Here is a 21,523-nt window from a genome sequence, read left to right as displayed (position 1 = left end):
TGAAACAAAAGTCAGTCTCATGATTTGAACTTTTGCCCAATATATTTGTCTACTCCTCACAGCAAAAAGTGATTTCTGCAGACAGACTAAGTTTCAATCCGTTTAGAACCAGTGATATGCTCGGAATGTGATATCATGTCAGTAGGTGATTAATTACCTCCTACTTACAACACAGTGAACAGTGACTCTTTCAGCATCCTGAAACAACTCAGGATTGCATACATTTAGTAATGCAACTCCAGTGCTGATTTATTCAATAATAATCTCATTAGGCATTAATTAATTTTCTTGGACACATTAATTTTAAAATGATATGGAATATCTGCCACTTGCATTTATAATTAACGACTTATTATTCCATCTCAGTATCTGTAGTGTCTCATCCATCTGTTGTTTGTCATCTTCTAGTGATTAAAGTATTGAAACAAATTTCCTAACAGAATTTCAAAACTTTATTCAAACATAAATAATAATGGCGTGGGACCAATGAAAGAAGCTTTTGCAGGTGATTATTTGGCTATGATTAGATAGATAATTGTGAAATCAGATAACTGCAGTCCAACCCAATTGGATGACAGTTGGAGAAGGATGGTGTGGTCAACCATGTCAAAGGATGTAGACAGGACAAGAACAACAAGGAGGGCATGTTTACCTTTGTCACAGTCACAGGATATGATTTGTGACACTGATACGAGCTATTTTGGTATTGTGGAAGGGGTGGAAAACTGGTTGGAGGGATTTAAACATTGAGTTCCAGGAAAGATGGGCACAGATTAGGAAGGTTCAAGAACAATGGAGATGAAAAGGAGGTTGGTGATGGGATAGTCCTTTGCAAGGAAGTGTTCAAAATTGTGAAGGATTTTGATAGAATTAATAAGGAGAAACTATTTCCAGTGGCAGAAAAGTGGTAACCAGAGGAGAGATTTAAGGTGATTGGCAAATGAACCGGGATAACATCGGGAAATATTTTTCTTCATGCAACAAGTTGCTGTGATCTGGAATGCACTGCATGAAAGGATGGTGGAAGCAGATTCAAAAGTAGCTTTCAAAAGAGAACTGGATAAGTGCAGGAAAGGAAAAAAACAAATATGGCTTAGGGGAAAGAGCAGAGGAATGTGACTCATTGGATAGCTCTACCAAAGAGTCAGCACAAGTAAAATGGGCTGAATGGCCTCCTCCTGTGTAGTATAATTCTGAGGTTCAAAGAGTATCTGTTCAGGTCTTATTGCTTTATGAGATGCCAAAAGAAACCTCTTGCACAGGGTCAAGTCAACTGCCTGGAGAAATAGCTACACATTTCACAAAACATTCCTGTTTACATTATCTTCATGCTGGCAAAGATAAATATCAAATTCTAGAATTCTCTTATTGCCACGTTCCTGATGCACATCGAGGACGAATTTAAGAAAAAGTTCAGATTAGCTACCTTCAGTCTGATTTTCCTTATTGTTGAAGCACAAATGCAATTATACCCAAGTAAGTAAATTTCTTCCACATTGTGTTCAAATTACATTATGTATGTTAATTTAAAAACTCAATGAGAGTTAGACTGGCCATGTAGCATGTTACACATTAACATTCTGTGCTGCAAAATGGCAACCTTTCAACAATCTGCTCTTAATATCATCCATGATTATGGAGGACTAAAACTCAACAGAAAGAGGGAAACAAAATCAGATGAAAAGTCACCCCAGTGATCCTTGTGCACCTCATCGTAGGCATCTATGCTGTTAGAGACCTTGGTACAGGCCAACCTACTGTCTAGAGATTTAACAAATGGCCAAAATAGGAAAAGGAACACACACTAAATGCTAAAAAGGTCATAATTGTGCCTACAAAAGTTCTTGTATCATTTCAAATATAACATTTTACTTTGCACCAATCTAATGCCATACCAAATCTATGAAATCATGTTGGAGCACAATTAAGCTAGATTTATAGTGGCTTAAACTTGGCAGTAAGCAGAGAGGACAAGTTAGGTTGACTCGATACCATCAAACTTCTAATTGCAAATGGATGAGCTATGAAGGATCAAACATCCTCCCTCACTTGTATTTATTTTGTGAATTGCAACTTTGCACATTTTAATAGGCACAGTTAATTATGAAAAAGTACTCACTTGTACATGAAAGGAGCCACTGTTGCTGTGTTAGGATGACTATTTTGTGATGGAGAAGGAAGTTTGATGACATTGCTGTTGATTGACGTTTTTACACCACCGGTAAATGTGCGTTTAGGAGAAGTAACAGAGGAGACAGACAATTCTGATAGATCTTCATTCTCATCTAAAAGTAAATTGGAGAAACTGTAGGACTTCCAGCTAACATCAGATTTCCACTGTCTTTGGCTTGAACTGCTTTTAGGTCTCTCCATATCTGTCGTACCTCCGCAGCTTGACAGATGTAATAGATTATCATTTGAAATACTGAACCTGGATTTACACTTCCCCCTGGGAGGAAGAGTTGCAACGCCTTTGTGCACATCATCCAAAATTTTCCTTCTTGTATGACTCAAGCCTGCAATTCGAGAGGCTTTTGTAGGAGCAACTTTTCCTCTAGAATTGATTCCATTACTATCTTTCTTCTCTTCTTTTTGACCTCTGTCTGGGATTTTTGATGCTGACTTCTGCATACTTGGACTTCTGTTAAGAGACTGAACAATTCCCTTTCGTGATGTCCGTGGACTGTTGTACGCAGATCCTGCAGTATCTATTTCAGTGCTACACAATTCAGTATTGCCAAGTTCTAATGTACTATCCTGCCCTTTGCTGTTCAAAAATATTTCAGTTCTATTCTGTGTAGAATTTTTAGAAGTTTTACTGTGATATTTCACTTCCTCCACTGGTCTGTTAGCACTGGATAAACTTTTTTCATTTCCTGAGGCAGGTACCTTCTGCAAATCATTTGCTGAGGAAGAAACTGAAGGATTAAGCTGTCTAAGAGTCTGTTTGGAGGATGCCTCGGTGGTTTGCTTTCGAGTAGGTGGTAGATTTCTGGGCTGAGATATGGTTGAAACATGCCTTGTGGTTGAACTTAATTGTATATTCCCATTCATGACTGGCAGTTGAGATAGATGGTCAGATAAATCTGAAACAAAATTGAAAATGCACTTAAGGTGAATTCTTGTATTGTGCATTGTTACTAGTTTATGTGAACAGTCAAAATGGCACATTACATTGGGCCATTAAAAAATATTGTTGCAAAATTAATTTTACATGTAGATGCTACCTTCTTTGAATTTGATGATGCCTCAACTTTTCATAATTACAGGGAAAAAAATATTGGCTTAAAAATGTACTCTAAAATTAAATCCATTCAGGTGAATCAGAAAAATTAAAACAAATTAAAATAAGTCCTAACTTTTACACTCCATTTTATGTCCTTATATGCATAGCTCACTTTCCCCTAAAAGAAACATCTGGCATTATTCGCATTACAGTTGTTTTTTCTGGAAGTCACAGCAGACTCTTGCTGCAGTTGTGCTAAATTGGAAACGCCTGTAGAGAGGGACATTTCCAAGTTAATCTGCAGGCAAAACCTCAAATTATACAGCTGTAGCAAACTAAATAATCACTATGAATGACAACTTTTAAAAGCATGATCTTGGAAAATTACAAATATATGTTTACATCAGAAATTGAAAAAGGGAAATCCTGCATTTATTGCAATATAATTACAAAATACCAAAGTTTATTATTACAGCTTCATTCAGGTAATTTCTATTTTGAATGTCTGCTGATAAGTTTGGTCATGGAATTTACCCAAAGGATTTAAAAAACTAGTGGGAAGATTCTGCCTTCCAAAGTTAAAGCAATCAAAACAGGAACAGCTATTCAACCTTAGCTCTTGCTGTATTCAGACTTGACTCATTGCTTTTCTTGGTATGACAGTTACATGATCCAGCAATTCAGAAAACATCACATCCCACCCAGTATTCAATCAGCTCTAAGGCATATTTACCCTTAGATTCTCGATACCAATCCCAATGAGAAATGTGCCAAGTAATAGGCAGCTCAAACATCATTTCACGTCAAGCCATGAGTGATTAATTTTTCTATGCTTACTATATTCATGCTCTGTGCCTTTTATTTTCTGTTCTTTGCCAAACTCAGTCTGCATTTTAATTATTACCTTTAGTTTCACTATTTCATAATTATTCTATCTTTTTGTGCTATTTTCTTTCACTCTTTTGTTTGCACTGTCCATTTTAGAGCTGGGAACAGACTTTTTTCTTAAAGATTTTCTTTTAATGGCCTGAAAAGTTGTTTTAAAGGTCAACTTCCTCAGAAATTAAATGCCTCAACTGTACTGGTAAAATCATGCAGGCAAGTCAGAAATTTGATAATGCAAAGCAATTATCATGGTCCCAATTATCAAAACAGAATGGCTGTGGTGAAGGGTGGTGTTGAATATTCCTCTAAAGCTTCTGAATATGCTCCATGATTTAAATGTGAAAGAGAACTTCACGAGGGTGCAACAAACACACTTAGCAGTGATGCCTGAGGTGTTTCATCAGTATCTGTCATTAATCTGAGATTCATGTGTATAAAACCTTCCGCACATACCTGGATGTAAAATAGAGCCATGTCTTCCCAAGACAGGCTGACACACAGTTGTACCATCTGCTGCAGTAAGACCTGCAGATTAACATTTGGAACATGGAAGGTTCTATCCATTAGAAGTGACTATCACAGCATTAAAGCTTTATATTATCTGATCCTTCCAAGCTACCCTGGGGACATCTGCAAATCAGGCAGTTTGCAATTCACACCTTTATCAAGCATACAACAAAGGTAATGTTTACAAGGGCCAAAATCTTTGTCACTTTCTCTGTTGAAGGAAAGCATCAACTGGATGTGTTGCAGAACTGTGACAAGTTTCCAAGTGCAAGGCATTGCAGACAGCATCCATATGGCCAATAGGGCTCCTCATATAAGCCCCACGAACAACTGAATAACAAAAAAATTGTACTCAATTTTCCTTCAGATGACCATTATTATGTATATCAAAGGCCTTTAACCAGGAAGAAGCCATGATGCATTTATTATATGACAGTTCACGGGGCTTGCCTTTCTGGAAATAAAGAAACACTGGAAGAGAACCTCTTCGGAGGCCAGGTCTGCCTCTGCATGATGGTGATTCATCCCTTAAAAGGAGAGCTTCAGGGTGGAAGTCTGAACATCTGTTTGACATTCCACATCCTCCTTTCTGCCAGGAAGAAAACCATGTTGTTCAACTTTGGCACAGTGAAAGAACATGAGGAAAAGGGCAAATGTTATGTGCAGTATGGTGTCCTGTAAGAGATAGCGGGAGTTTTAAATTTAGGTTATGACATGCTTGATAAGCATCAGCATGCAAAACATTTAATTTTACCTTTTTCCTAATATCTTCATTTGCAGTCGAGGTACAAGGGACCTGGCTGATCACAATGGCGCACTAAGTCAGTGAGCATCCTCCAATAATCTAGCATCTACATCTTTGTTGTCTTTATTGAAAAGTACCCATTGTTGGGACTATTTTCTTGTTCTAACCCATTTTTCAGAATCTCAGTTATTATGACATAGGAGGAAGCCATTTGGCTCATCAAGTCCATGCCGGCTCTCTGAAGGAGAATCTAGTCAGTTCCATTCCCCTGCTCTATACCTGCAAATCTGCAAGTTTATTTCCCTCAAGTGCCCATCCAATTTCTTTTTGAAATCATTAATCGTCTCCACTTCCGCCACCCTCATAGGCAGCAAGTTCCATGTCATTACAACTCGCTGCACCGAAAACTTCTTCCTCACATCCACCCTGCATCTCTTGCCCATAACTTAAACCTGTGTCCCCAAGTCCTTGTATGAGCAGCTAACAGGAGCAGCTTTTCTTTGTCTACCTTAACTAGACCTGTCATAATCTTGTACACCTCTATCAAATTTCCCCTCAATCTCCCAATATTTTACCAGCATCCTCTTCCTTAGTAAACACCAATACAAAGTACTCAAGAAGTATTATAGCCTTGCCCTATTCCCTTAATATATATCACTTATTTTGTCCCTAATAGGCCCACCCCGCTTCTTACTACATGTTTACTATTTACCAATGCCAGCTGAAAATTTCTGGGTTCCCTTTCATGTTAACTGCTATTCTATTCTCATATTCTCATTGATGGTCTTATTTCCTCTTCCCCTCTCAACTCATTGCATTAAGCCTGGTTCTCGCTTGTGGAATTCACCTGACATGCATCATATACCCTTTTTTGGTTTCACCATATTCTCTATCTCCCTCATCATCCATGGTTTCCCTACCACTCTCCCTTGCTGGAATGTATACCTAGCCTGTATCTGAAACATCTCCTCCTTAAAGATCACTCATTTTTCCATTACAGGTTTTTCCTGTCAATCCTTGGCTCCATTTTACCCTGGCTAGATCCCTTCATATCCCATTGATGTTAGAACTCTTCCAATTTTGAAGCTCTACTTTAGATTGTTCCTTGCTTTTCTTCATTAGTAATCCATAATTTATGATATGGTGATAATTCTCACCCAAGTGTTCCCCCACAGACACATGGTACACTTGATCCACCTCATTCTCCTGCACCAGATCCAGTGCAATGCCTCTTTCCTAGTTGGTTCACAAATATACTAGTCAAGGAAGCTCTCCTGAACGCATTTCAGAAACTTCTCCTCCTTACCCTTTACCCTAACATTATCCCAATTGATATTTGGGTAATTAAAGTCCCCCATTATCACCACTCTATAGTTCTTGCACATCTTTATGATTTCCTGCAAATTTTCTCCTCTTTCTCTCTCTCACTATTTGGAGGCCTATAGAATACGTTGTTTGCTTCTCAATGCTAACCAAATGAATTATATCCTTGCCCCATTAAGGACATCCTCCCTTTCCAACAGTACAATGTCACCCTGCCAACCCACCTGCCTTTATTCCTTCCCTAATTTTTCTGAACACATTGTATCCTTTAAATATTAAATGTTAGTCCTTACCATGTTAGTCCTTAATGTTAGCCCTTAAGCCATGTTTCCAATATTCTCACTACATTACATTCCCACACAGCTATTAGTGCTTGCAGTTCACCATCCTTACTTTCCACACTTTCTGGGTTTATACTTGCATTCTAAACTTGTTCTTGTATTCCCTGTAGCCCTTTTTAGGCTATTTCTACCTAATATGGTACTACTTCCTACTACTATTGAAGACTCTCACTCCTTTATGCACCTTATTCCTCTTTTCTACTTCCATATGTTGGTGTCCATCTCCCTCCCAATTTAGTTTAGAGCCTCCCCAATTGAATCATCCTATGAGGACACTGGTCCCAGTCCCGTTGAGGTGCATCTCATCCCTCCGCCATTTCCGCCAAATCCAGCATGATTCCACCACCAAACACATCTTCCCCTCGATCCCTTGTCAGCATTCTGTAGAGACTGTTTCCTCCGTGGCACCCTGGTCCACTCCATCACCCCCAACGCCTCCTCATCCCCTTCCCATGGCACCTTCCCTTGCAATCACAGAAGGTGCAAAACCCGCCCCTTTACCTCCTCCCTCCACACCATCCAAGACCCCAAACACTCCTTTCAGGTGAAGTAGTGCTTCACTTTCACCTCCTTCAATTTGGTCTACCGTATTCGCTGCTCCCAGTGCAGTCTCCTCTACATTTGGGAGACCAAACGCAGACTGCCTTGCGGAACACCTTCACTCAGTCTGCAAGCATGACCAGACCTTCTTGTCGCTTGTCATTTCAACACAGCACCCTGCTCTAATGCCCACATGTCCGTCTTTGGCCTGCTGCAACGTTCCAGTGAAGCCCAACACAAACTGGAGGAACAGCACCTCATCTTCCGAATTGGCACTTTACAGCCTTCCGGACTTGAGTTCAACAACTTCAGGCCATGAACCTGCTCCTCCATCTTTACCCCTTTTTTAATCCAATTGTTTGTTTTTAATTTTTATTTATCCTTTTTCCCCAAGCCCACCCCCCAAACAGGGCCATCTGTCACTTGTTTCTATGTTGTGCTTTGACAGAGCACTGATCCTTGTTCTGTTATTAACACATTCCGCTCTTACCTTTATGCCACTATTAGCACCTTGTTTAGTTTTTACCACTACTATTAACGCTCCCTTTGTCATGTCCATGACACCTTTGTCGATCTCTCCTTAGCTACCACCTATCCCTGACCTTCTATCTTGCTCCATCTCCTCTTAAACAGTATAAAATCCATCATATTTCTACTTCTCTTTAGCTCTGAAGAAGTCATACAGACTCGAAACATTAACTCTGTTTCTTTCTCCACAGGTGCTGCCAGACCTGCTGAGTTTTTTCAGCATTTTCTGTTTTTATTTCAGATTTCCAGCACCTGCAGTATTTTGCTCTCATCCCTTTAGAATAGGAGGTACCAACCCCAGAACTGGTCCCACCACCAGAAGAATTTAAAGCCACTCAATCCTGCACCATGCCTCAAGCCACGCATTGACCCTCCCCATCTTCTTATTTCTACTCTCACTAGAGTGTGGCACTTTGAATAATCCATAGATTACTACTTTCCAGGTCCTACTTTTAAAAACTTCTTCCCTAACCACCGAAAGTCGGATCATAGGATCTCAATACCTGCTCTCTCCATGTTATTGGTACCAACGTGCACCTCAACATCTGGGCTCACTCCCTCCTGCAGAATCTTCTGCATGCACCATCTTTGTGATGTCTTTTGCCCTGGCACCAGAGAGACAACACACCATTCAGGGCTCACGATGACAGTTACAGAAATGCCTCTGTCCCTATGAAATCTTCTATAACGATCGCATTTTTACACTTTGCTGTCTCCTGCTATGCCGTCCCGTGCTGATTAGTGACATGGTCTGGAATATACTCCTTAAAAAGGTGTTGTCACTTCCAGTGGTCTCCCATGCCAAGAGCCAATTTGAGAATGGCACACGCACCTTGAAGAGTCTTACATCTCCTGCCCCTCCTCCTCCTCTTCTGGATGGTCAATCATCTACTATCCTGAACATTTACTGCCTGTGGAGTGACCACCTCCTGGAACATACAGCCCAGGAAATTCTCATCCTCCCCTGATGCTCTGCAGTGACTCCAGCTGCCCGTCAAGCTCAGAAATTTTAAGCTCAAGTAGCTGGAGTTACTTCCTACATACATGGTCCCCAAGACACAAAATGTCCTGAAGTTCCCACATGGTTCAGGATTTAAAGAAAGAGGTCTCAGCTGCCCAACAATGATCAAAGAAGAATCTCTATTCCCTCTTTTAGAATCCAGCTAGTACCTTGTTCAAACTAATAACTTTAATCAATGCCTCTAGACCTGTTCAGTGCTAATAGCCTGAAGCTCCCACATGGCTAATTGACTTACTGTCATGCTTACCACGATTAAAATTATCACTATTTTCCAACTCCTAGTCAAAACAAATGCCTTAATTTGAGAGGGAAAAAAAGAAATACTCACCAACCAATCACTGCCTGCTTTCCTTTGACATCGCTTTTTATTTCCCTCTTTTTTCTTTGAACCCACTTGTCTCAACCATGGGTCTCTGGCACTGTTCACTCTAAGGCTTGTTCTCTCCCTCTCCCCCACTTAAACCCCACCACCACTTTTAACTGTGGGTCTCTAACACTGTCCACTCTCATGCTCCCTTCGCTCTGACGGTTTTGTTACTTTAAATGCTAGAATACACAGGCATCAGTTGTAGCAACCACAAAATCAGATCTTTAATGAGGCATCATTCTATGCAACCTAGTATTTGTTCTCAGATACATCACAGTGCATGATTCCAGTTTGTGTAAAAATAGTTCTTTAATGAGCTTCTGGTCAATATAAAAATTCAGACACGTCACAATCCAGAATATGTATCCAGGTACAATGGTTCACTCACAACTCTTACACTGTTTCTACCTTTGGTCTCTACATTCCTTGCATACCACCGCTAAATCTCAGTACAAAGATACATACAAATGTCATCAGAATAACAAGATGCACTTAGCTCATTTCCTAACCTTTCTGTTACCATGGTTATTTGGCCAATTTCATTTTATTATTATAAACACCAGTGACCAAGCCAACATTTCCTGTCCAAAGTCATGGGTGAGTGACTTCCAGACAGTCCATCAGCTCCTCATCCTTGCTGAAGCTTACAGAATTACAAAATTACACTTACAGAATGCATCGCATGTTCAGCAGCTTTAATTCATTGTGTGCTGATGCCACAAAGCAGCCCAGAACATTAAAGTACACAGGCAGTGTGAATCTTCTCTCCCACATGTATCAGCCCCAAACAGGGGTATCCTCATTTGATACACCTCCAACGCTTCAGCACCAAAGGGAGAACAAATTTCCACATTGCCACCATAACACTGTAAATGATAAGTCCATTTTCCCACAATAATCATAATTTTCCCTTTAATGGTGGGATGCAGTATGTTGACAGCTACAGCTTCACCGCATCTTATACTCCCGAGTCAAACAGGTTTTATAGGTGTCTCTCTGCACACATTTTTCATGAGCCTATTCAATTAGAGGGTTGGATTTCCACAAGATTTAGCACAGCATGGTCTGCCACACGAGCTGTTGGCACAGGTTAGCTTGTGCCATGAAACAGCAGAACTTAATTTTGCTATTGCTACTCTTTCTAGGTAAATATATCAACATTTCCCACTATTGTTAATTATTATTTTCATTAAAGCCTGAATTCTGGAACACAAATATTTAGAGCCATCATGTCTCATGTAATCGAGCAGTATTGGTGTTCCTGGGATTTGTCCCCACAATATCCCAAGGTTTTACTCTTGTTTATTTTCCCACTGGAAGAAGAGGTTTTTTGGGGGGTGAGGGAAAGCTGTGGTAGTCGGTGAAGAGGGGGAGGTGGGGGCACTGTCAGCATCATAGTTACCCAGGAGTTAGAGCTGGTTTTGATCCTCCTAACTTTTCGTGGTTAACTATTCTGTTAAGTGAGTCAGAACAATCTGAAGTCTTCGACTTTAAATCAGAGTTTCAGAAGGTTCCAGGCACAGGGTAATTGCCCAATGGAAGCTGAAGCTTCCCAGGCAATTCCCCATGTGGCCCTAGCATGGGGACTTCCAAGAGGTCCCCCAGTGCACCTTCTGAGTTACCTCTGGGTATGGCCCTCTGGGGAATGGAATATCTGGGCCAACAATTTATAGCACACTGTGTTCCTTTTCAAATTGTGCCATGGAATCTTTTGTGTGCACGGAAGGACTTCGGTTTAACATTTCATCCGAAGGCACCACCTCCAACAACACAACACTCCATGCAATGCTACACTGAAGCGCTAGCCTAGATTATGTATTCAAATCCATGGAGCAAAATTTGAAACCACAGCCTTCTGAGTCAGGGGCCAGGGTTTTACCATTGAGCCAAAGCTGAAACCTTTTGACGAAGATCCTGTAATCATTTGTCTATTCCATGCATGGATCATACTTTTGTTTTAAGAACTACACCTACTCTTCAGCATCAGCCTTAAATTTGCCTCTTGCAGGTTCTAACTCAATACCCTCTAATCCTCTTGCTGCAGTTTTGTTTCAAATATCCTCAATTTAATGCTGAAACACACAAGTTTTTCACTCTGTTATTCTGCCGTGTTACACCCGCGTCATGGCGATGAATTTATGAAGAAAATGGACATTTTATTTTTAAAAAGGAATATGGACAATTTACTTTGACAAGATGGAGTTGAGGGCGGTGGGTGGTGGGGGGGTGGGTCATGGCTGGGGTGGGTAGGTCACATTCTTTTGTGGTTTCTGCACATACAAGGACTGACTCATGTCTCTGGGAAGTCATTAAAAGGTAAACAGCCTTTTGGGGACATTCCATTGAAGAAACATCAGACTGCAACAGATCACTTGTAGTGTTAACAATTACTATTGTCTAAATATCTATAGAGACCGATACAATAATGTCTACAAATTGAAATTCCACAAAGGTGGATGTGAAGCAATTCACTATTACAAGAAGGTGCAAATGGCTGACATTCATTCCCCATTGTGTGACAATTGCTTAATTAATCAAACCATTTGTGTAGATAACATGAACTCAGATACTGTGGTCACATGACAGAAATTGGCTTGTGATAGGAAACACCTTATTAATTTACAAGGACAGCCCAGAGCAGTCAGTCTGAGACAAAGACCACAGAGAGAAGGGATCTCGCACAGTAAAGGAAGATCCCTGCCTAGAAAATTCACCACAAGCTTGTTTATTTCTTTTACCTGCAGACTATAACTTCACTACAGGGGCTCGACTACACCTTTGACTAGAAAATCCAGAAACCTGTTGTTGCACGGTAAGCCACTATGAGCTCATTGCCAGAAACTCTTAACCTCCACTGGCTTCAGTGAACCAAGAGGAAATTCTCAGACCTACATTTCCTACTATTATCTCATGAACTGATAACAGAAGTGACCTTTATTCTTTCTCTTCAAGAAATCTAAGTACATGCTACATCTCTTGCAATCAGCTTTTTCTTGTGAGTTTTCTTGCATAAATAAATAAATGTGTCAGTGTTGTTGTATTTAATCCTAAGAATTAGAAGATTGCGTTTGTAATGGACAGGGGTGAGATGGTGGGATTGACCCTTTTTTTCCACCTCTTGACTAACCACAACAAGATGTGTTGTTGCATTTACATTTCAGGTGATGTTGAGAAAATAAAAGATTTAAGTTAGAAGAAAGAATAAACAAAGAGAAAGCATGCCTTGTGTCAGTTCTTGAAAGTTGCGGCACTCAAGGAATTAAAACACTTCTTAAAACACGTTTTGTTGTGGTTAGTTGAGGGGTGGGAAAAAAAGGGATCCATCTCACCGTCTCGCCCCTGTCCATTGCAAACCCAATCTTGATGCCTAGAATTGGTTTGTGGTTCATCCCTGTGCTGCTTCCAAGTTTTGAACATATTCCTTGTGTCTTTGTGACCAGAATTGTACATAGTCCTCAAGGTTTGACCTGCAACAACTTAAGCAACTTCTACTCTGCTGTTTTGTTATATGGGTCGACCTGGTTGATTGCTGCTTTACAGCGATTAGTTGCATTAAACCATGATTAAACTAATAACCCCAGATCTCTTGAAAGCTCATTTTATTAATTTCAACTTCACTCTCGTGTATACATATGGAGCTCATTTTTATCTTTCCATTTGCAAAACTTTGCATTTGCAAATTTTCATCTGCCAATACTTTATGTACTTATATATTTTATCTAACTCAGTCCATCTCGAGCTGGACCAGGCTGTTCATAATGTTGGTACTAAATTAGGAACCTGCGAACTGGGGTCTGCCATTCAGCCCCTCAAGCCTGTTCTCTTGAAGGATATGCAGCAGGGATGTAAGGAAGAACTTTTTTTTTAAAAAACACACCACGTGGTCATGATCTAGAACTCTCAGCCTACAAGGGTAGTGGAAGCAGTGATGAAGACAGACTTCAAAAGGAAATTGGATGGATGTTCGAGAGACATAAATTTGCAGGGCTATGGGGATAGAGCCAGGGAATAAGACTGATTTGATTGCTCTATAGAGAGCTGCCATGGACTCAATGGGCTGAATGGCCTCATCCTGTGCCATAATGACTCAATGACCACTTATGCCTCTTTATTCATCAATAACTGGAGGTTAGCAATAAGGTGTAGCATTCTTTAATGGGCATTGATGCAACAACTTTTCACGTTACATATTAACATAGTTCATTCACTAAACATTTGTGAAGTACTTCCCAAAAGAAATTGGCTTAGTAAATTTAATTTCTTCACGGAAACTTGACAAAAGACTAAGCAATGGAATAATGAAGTAACTATTTTGAACTATCAGAAAATAACAAGATTATTTTTGGAAAGATTATGATATGAAGCAATAGACCTTTTAGGTAATGTTTTTCCTCTTGTTCCTGCACGCTATAATTCATTCCCTAGGCACACAGTGTGGGCAAGTAACATCACTCAAGGTTAGCTGTCACTTGTTAAACAAGTGTGACCTTGTTGATCTCACTCTCCAGTTTTCCCTCATTATAGCAATTGCTTTGGCTGCTTCCCTTGATGGTCCTGCCAAGAAAAAGAAGTCACCATGCAGGAAAATATGTAAAGAACTGCGTCCAACCCCAAATTCCTCCAGTCTGAAATGCAGAAGAAGAATTTCAGGGCTCCAGTATGAGCATCAAACATTCCCAGGTTAAGTCACATGCAGCACAGACAGATGCAGAATAAAGCTTCCTCTGGTCTGCCACAATAACCTGCCCGAGTCTCGGATAATCACTCGTACTACATCTTTATGCCAACCTTTCTCCCCCCATTTAAAGTATCCTTTCAATTATTCACAGCTGAACATCCACATATTTGACCATTCTTGTTCATGTGAAAAGTGGAGTTGTCCTAATGGTTGGCAATGTGCATGGAATTCAAAACAATTTGACCACAAAATTAAACTCTGTAGCACCAGTAGCTATGGGGCTATGGATGCTGTTTTGGTAACAAAAAGATGTCAGCTCTATATGTGCGCATTTCCAGTGTGCCAGATGCTATTTTGGTGAGGGTGCTAGCACAGACATTAGCAGCCCGCAAGTTGTGACATCAGGGTGGAACGCTGACTTTACACCAGCAATGCTATTTTCAATCTCACCGATCTAACTAATGTACTTTCTTAAACATGTACAGCTGAACCTACATTCAGCAGCAGGAAGAAACCCTCCCAGCAGCATTATTTCAAAACAATCAACAACTTGCATGTTAGTTGTGGGTTGATTTCTACTGGCTCTGCTTTGAGTTTGTAGAAGTGCTGTGAGTATTCTGCTGCTAGTTAAAACTCATTGGGCAGAATTTTCCATTGCGTGGGGTGGGGTGGAAGAGAGCGCGGGTGCGGGCAGGCGCGGATCCAATCACCGTCCATGATCGGGTCTGCGCCGCCATTTTACGCAGGCGGGCCAATTAAGGCCTGCCCAGCGTATTCCCCGACTCCCGTGGATAGCGGGAGTGTGTGGGCAGCAGCGGGTGTGCACAGACCGCCCGGTCCAATGGTGACCCAGCAGTCTGTTTAAAAGAAGGCCTGGCAGCCTTTTGTAGGCTGCTCACAATGGCCAGTTCGAGGGCGCACCACAGGGGGTCTGGTGAGCAGGCCAGGCTGGAGGGAAGGGCAAAGGAGCAAGCCAGGCTGCAGATGATTGCCTTGCTGCTCTCCTCGAGGAGGTGGCAGCACAACAGGAGGTGTTGGTCCCCCAGGATGGGAGGAGGCCCCCCCCACATGACCAAACATGCCTAGGAGGAGGTGGTGGAGGTGGTGAGCTCCCGCGACATGGTGCAGCGCACCTGGATCCAGTGCCGTAAGCACTTCAACAATTTGTTGCGCTCTGGAAGGGTGAGCACCATGTTGGTATTGGGCATTTAACCCAGCAGGTAGCCTTAGCCTTTAAGGCCGCCCCGCAAGTCTTACTGTCGTGACTGTATTGAATCATGTAGAGCATTTCTCATACGCTGGGTGGGCAAGCAGGTAGTGCCCATGCTTAGATCAGCCTGAGTGGTTCTTGAGGAGATGAGTTCTCCCCCGCACCATGTGTTGCTCTTAGTCGCACATGACTAGTCTGGGGGCAACCTGCACCCGAGGCAGCTATGCGCATACTCAGAACTCCAACGCATGTCCTATTCAGGGTGATGGAATGGTGGAAGGGGAGCCTCAAGGTGTCGTGGCAAAGAACCATCTGCTACCCTCGACGCTGCACCTAGTTGCGCATCCTTGCTATGGTTCCGAAAGTGGTGTACTCAGCATGCGTTTTGAGAGGGGGGCGGGGGGGGGGGTGTGTGTGTGGGAGGAAGGGAGCAGGCGTACTATCTTTGTGTGAGTGATCAGTAGTAGTGGGGAGGGGAGGCACTGGAGGCCTGATATGGCCCACTGTGGTTGGGGTGCAGCGTGCACGTGCAGATTCCATGTGCAATTTGCCGTAATGAATGGTGTTCTCTCTTTCTCAGGAGAAGAATGCCCACAATGCCTGGGAGCGTGCGAGACTGGGGGCGGCCAGGGACACCTCCTCATCTTAAGCAGATTCGAGCAGGAGGCCCTTGAGCTGGAGAGGTAGCATGCACCCAGGTCAACTGGTGTCAGTGAGGCTGGGGTGGCACGGCCAGGTATTTGAGGCCAATGGTGAGATCCACAATGAGCTCCCAGCATCCATAGCACTGATGATTGTTATATTAGTTATTGTTGCAACATTGCTCGGTCGTAGAGTGATAGAGTCAAAGGTGTGCAGCACAGAAAAAAGGCCCTTCGGCCCATTGAGGATGCGTGGGTCAAACACGTACCTAACTATTCTAATCCCATTTTCCAGCACTAGGCCCATAGCCTTGTATACCATGGCATTGCAAGTGCACATCCAAATACTTATGACATGTTATGAGGGTTTCTGCCTCTACCACTCTTTCAGACAGTGAGTTCCAGATTCGAACCACCCTGTGTGTGCAAAAGTTGCTCATCACATCCCCTGTAAACTTCCTGCCCCTTACCTTAAATCTATGCCCCCTGGTTACCGATCCCTCCACCAAGGGGAAAAGTTCCTTTCTGTCTGCCTTATCTATGCCCCTCATAAGTTTATACATCTCAATCATGTCCTCCTTCAATCTCCTCTGCTCCAGAGGAAATAACCCCAGTCTATGCAATCTCTCCTCATAACTGAAACTCTCCAACCCAGGCAACATCCTGGTAAATGCCCTCTGCACTCTCTCCACTGCAATCACACCCCTCCCATAATGCGCATTTCAGAACTACACGCAGTACTGTAGCTGTGGCCTAAGCAGCATTTTCTACAATTTGAGCATTACCTCCCTGCTCCTATATTCTGTGCCTTGGTTAATAAAGGCAAGTATGCCATATGCCTTCTTAAACACCTTATGTACCTGTCCCGCTAGACCTTAAGGGTCCAATCAACATGCACACCAAGGTCCCTCTGATCCTCGTTACTTCCCAGGGTCCTATGATTCGTTCTGTATTCCCGTGCCTTGTCTGTCCTGCCCAAGTGCATCACCGCACACTTATCCACATTAAGTTCCATTTGGCATTCATCAGCCCATCTGACCAGCCCATCTATATCCTCCTGTAATGTAAGGCTATCCTCCTCACTATTTACCGCCCCACCAATGTTCGCGTCAATTCTGGAAGGTTGAGTGCATAATGAGCCAGGGGGACAGGAATGAAGTTTGTCAGTGTGTGCACGCTAACTGATCCACTGTCCTTGTTGTTCCTTTCAGCATCATCAGAGCACGGCCAGCAGGAGGAGCAGCAGAGGCCCCCTCTCACACCTGAGGGCCCTCAAGTTTCACCAGCGTCACACCATTTCTGCGAGGCAGGCACCAGTGCAGATACTAACATCTCGGTGGGCACTGGAACATCGGTTAGTGTCCCGGGGCACAGTGGAGAGGGCACTTCACATGCACTGGAGGAGCTGGTAGAGACAGAGAGTGCTGATGGCACCAGCAGTTGGAGGACTGCAGGGGACCAGGCACATGCTCAGTTGGTGCCTGATGATGTGCCTCTGGGGTAGTCCGTGACGCAGCAGCTGCAGGAAATGCAGTGGAGTGTGCAGGAGCATCTGGGGGTGATACATGAGGCTATGCTTCGCTAGGTGTCCGTGATGGAGGAGTCTACGTGGACGTTCGCCAAAGCTATAAGCCACATGTCCGAGCGCCATGCATCCTCCGTAGAGAGAGTGGCGACTCTCGTGGAGAGGCTCCTCCAGGAGACCCGCCAGGGCTTCGTGGGGATGCGCTCAAACCAGCAAGCCCTCACACTGGCAATGAGCTCAGCTGCTCACTGCCAGTGTGGGAGATGGTTCGGACATCAAGTTTCCCAGCCCGTTGCCCATCCATTCACGGTGAGCAGGGAGGTCCGAGGCGACCTCCCATCGGCGCAGCAGCTGCCTGTCGTCTCTTCAGGCTCCACTCAGGGTGCTCCGGATGAGGGCGGCAGCTCCTCCTCCCCTCTCCCAGTGACCATATAATCCGGTGAGGCTGCAACGACTGGGGAGATCCCAGCTGTGGACTTGGCAGTTCCCTCCCAGGCGGGGCCAGCACAGGCTCCACGGGCCAGAGGATGAGCGCCAAGGTCATTGAGGCCAACAGGACAGCAGAGTCAGCAGGCTGTCTCAGATGCCACTCTGAGCGACGGGGCAGCACCAAGACTTAGCACCCAGAAACGGAAATGTAAGGCACATTAGGCACACCATGGGTTTCTCACTGGTGCTTTTGTGTTGGCCCAAGATTAGGTCCTGAGGATTTCTTTTTGCTTGATTACAATATTGTTTAATAATTGGAAGAACTTTTAATTTGAAAATTAAAATTCAGATATGTGACCATGGCTGAGGGTGACTCATTTATTCTGCATGTGTATGTTTAGGAAAACTGTCCTGAGTGTTTGTTTGGACGTTCAAATTTATGTACAAGGCCCTTAGTTCCTGCTGATGACCTGGCAGATTTTGCACTTAGGTGTCGAGTTTGGATGCGCCAGGCAAGGCTGGTCCTGCTGATCCATTTGTATTGAGCTAGCTGAAGGCTCGTTGGATTAAAGCCTCCCGAGTGTCCCTGCCTCCATAGTCCCGGGTCAGCGTCTACCTTCTCAGCATTTCCCTGTGTGTACTCATCCTCGGAATCACTGCTGGACTCATCGTGTGCAGCCGCAGACACTGCGTTGATGTCTTCATCGTCCACTGCGTCCCCCCTTTCCAGCGCCAGATTGTGTAGAGCACAGCATGCAACCACTATCATCAACACACGATCTGGGGGGTACTGGAGTGCGCCCCCTGAGCAGGCCAGGCATCGGAAGCGCATCTTGAAAAGACCGATGGCTCTCTCCACCACAGCCCTTGTGGAGACGTGGCTCCTATTGTACCGCTGCTCAGCTTCTGATCTTAAATGGCGGAGAGGCGTCATGAGCCACCTTTTGAGGGGATAGCCCTTGTCACCCAGCAGCCATCCATCCAGCCGGGCCAGAGCACTGAAGAGCCCCGGCACCTGGGAGTGTCTGAGAATGTAGGCGTAGTGGGAGCTGCCTGGGTACCTTGCACAGACTTGCAGAATCAGCATCCTGTGATCACACACTATCTGCACGTTCATGGAGTGGAAGCCCTTCCTATTGACGAAGGCATCAGGCTCACTTGCTGGTGCCTTGATGGCCACATGTGTGCAGTCAATTGCACACTGGACGGGGGGGAAGCCAGCAATGGCTGCGAAGCCTCTGGCTCGCTGTGTCTGGCTTGCCTGGTCCCAACGGAAGTGGATGAATGTCAATGCACGCCTGAACAGAGCGTCTGTAACCTGCTTGACACCAGTGTGGGCAGCTGATTGGGAGACACCACAAAGATCACCCACCGAGCCCTGGAAGGAGCCAGAGGTATAGAAGTTGAGGGCAGCTGTGACCTGCAGAGCCACTGGCATGTGGCTTTGTCCGCCCACAAAGTTAGGGGAGATCTCAGGGCCAATCATCTGACAGATATAGTTCACTGTCTCCCTTGACAGTCAGAGCCTCCTTCGGCACTGCACCTCAGACATATTGAGGTAACTGCTTTGCCGCCTGTATACCCTGGCAGCAGGATAGTGGCGTTTTCTGCGGCCCCTTCCACCTTGGACTATCTCTTGGCCCTGCGCCCCTTGTGCCTGCGCCTGTCCTCCCAAAGGTGGCTCCCCTGGCACTCCTGTGCCTCCTCCTCCTAGCCCTCCATTCCTCCTCAGAGGAGTTGCCTCCAGTGGACATGTAAGATCCCATACCCAGGATAAGGGGGGGCTTCTGGAAAGCTACAGACCCACAAAAGATTCCTGACTGCAGAGTGCTGACCTGAAGGTTAAAAGTGCACAAAAAGCTGCTGGAATGTGTTCTGAACTACTGCAGATCACACAAGCAAGTTTAAAATACTTTCTCCAATAAATACTTCACAAAGCAGATCAACGACCCCACTGAGCCCTCTTATCCCGCCCGCAGATGAGGTTCATGATAAAATCTCTTACCCGCCTGTGCGTCGACCCGAAGATCGCACGGGGGCCTGAAAATCAGCATCGATTGAAGACTAAAGGGCCTTAACTGGGCCGTTAATTAATGGCGGGCGCACGTCGGACTTCATCGCACACCCGCCCAGCGATATATCGCGATGGCGCGCAGTGGCGTTGGGACGCTCGCCTGACATCACTACGCATCCTTTTATCCGTGGACGTATGGGGCCCACCCTCCGCACGTCAAACTGAAAACTCTGCCCATTAAGTTGATAGGGAGTAAAGCTGCGCGTGGTGAATGATTTGGTTCTGATTTCAAGGGTTTGGTCAGGCCACTTGCTCAGTCATCAGTGCTGTAGTTACCATCCCTCTGGCATGCATCAGAACAGGGAATTTGAGCAGAAGGAGCACAGAAGTGGACAAGTTACTCACAGTGGAAGGAAGAGCGGGATAAGAGGACTCTCAGCAGGCAGCTGCATCCACTAAAGGTCTTAACAGTTCATTTCTCTTACCGCAACCTGAGCCAGTGTGTGCACTGTCTCCATTTTATGGATAGGACGCTCATGGTAATCTGCCACCCCTTGCAGGCAGACCTGCAGCCAAAGAGCAAGGTAAGGCTTGACATTCAGTGCCTGTGAAGGTTCATGGTGACCGTGACAATGAGTTTATTTGTGGTGGCATCTTTCCAGACTGGGGCAGGTGATATAGCTACCAGCCACCACTTTGACGCCTGTTACAGAAAGGAGGTGACTGAGGCTCTTTATGCCAGGAGTATATTGTGTTCTTTGATTAGAGGGAAGCAATCAAAGCATGTACATAGCTTTGCCTGGATGGTGGTATTCCCCATGGTGCAGGCTACCTTCAGCTGTGCACATGTGGCTTTGCAGGTCTGCATTTCCACAACTGTGAAGGCTACCACTCACTGAATATATGGTTGGTGGGTGATCATGCTCAGCACATCAAGCTGGTGAATGCTACCAGAATAATAGGCAGTCACAATGCCTTTATTCTGCACACACTCATTGTTTCCTCAGTAGTTGGGTAACCCTGTTAAATCAGAAGGTGACTGCTGGACAAGGGTCATTTGCTCTACACCCAGCTCATGATGCTGATGAACACATGGTCAGCATGCATATAACGAGAACCATGCTGCCACATGGCATGTCATTCAACACATCACTGGGCTACTTAAGCAATGCGTCTCCTGCTTAGGCTGCTCTGAGGAGCCCTGGAGCACTCATTAGAGTGCATGCCATTATTGCTGTGGTTAATTGCATCTTCCACAACCATAGCCATTGTCACTTGGAATACGGGGAGCTGCTGGGGATGGAGGAGGAAAAAGAGGGGAGGCAATCAACACGTCGCCCTTCCGACCGGGCTGTCCATGATCATCTCATTCAATTACAGTTCCAGCGAAATCAACCCCAAATCATTCTACACAGTCCCAAACCTTACCTTTCCTCTGCCCATCATGATGTCTTTTTAATGTTAAGCTAAACTGCCATTCCAAAGCATCAGTCAAACCAATTAATAACCCATACAAAGGTCAATCACTCTCATGCATTCACTT

General features: G+C 44.2%; 1 protein-coding gene across 4 annotated transcripts in view; it reads right to left on the bottom strand.

Moving 5' to 3' along the window:
• LOC144683562 (neuron navigator 1-like) overlaps window positions 1–21,523 on the bottom strand; it is a 725,427-nt gene that overhangs the window by 512,603 nt on the left and 191,301 nt on the right. For all 4 annotated transcript variants that reach the window (XM_078546698.1, XM_078546702.1, XM_078546700.1 and 1 more), the window contains exon 4: window positions 2,120–3,086. In XM_078546698.1, coding sequence (XP_078402824.1) covers window positions 2,120–3,086 — 967 coding nt within the window. The remainder of the gene's footprint in view (window positions 1–2,119; window positions 3,087–21,523) is intronic.

This window comes from Cetorhinus maximus, chromosome 8 (assembly GCF_964194155.1).
Source record: "Cetorhinus maximus chromosome 8, sCetMax3.hap1.1, whole genome shotgun sequence".
NCBI lineage: Eukaryota > Metazoa > Chordata > Chondrichthyes > Lamniformes > Cetorhinidae > Cetorhinus > Cetorhinus maximus.
This window is presented reverse-complemented; position numbering and strand designations above follow the sequence as displayed.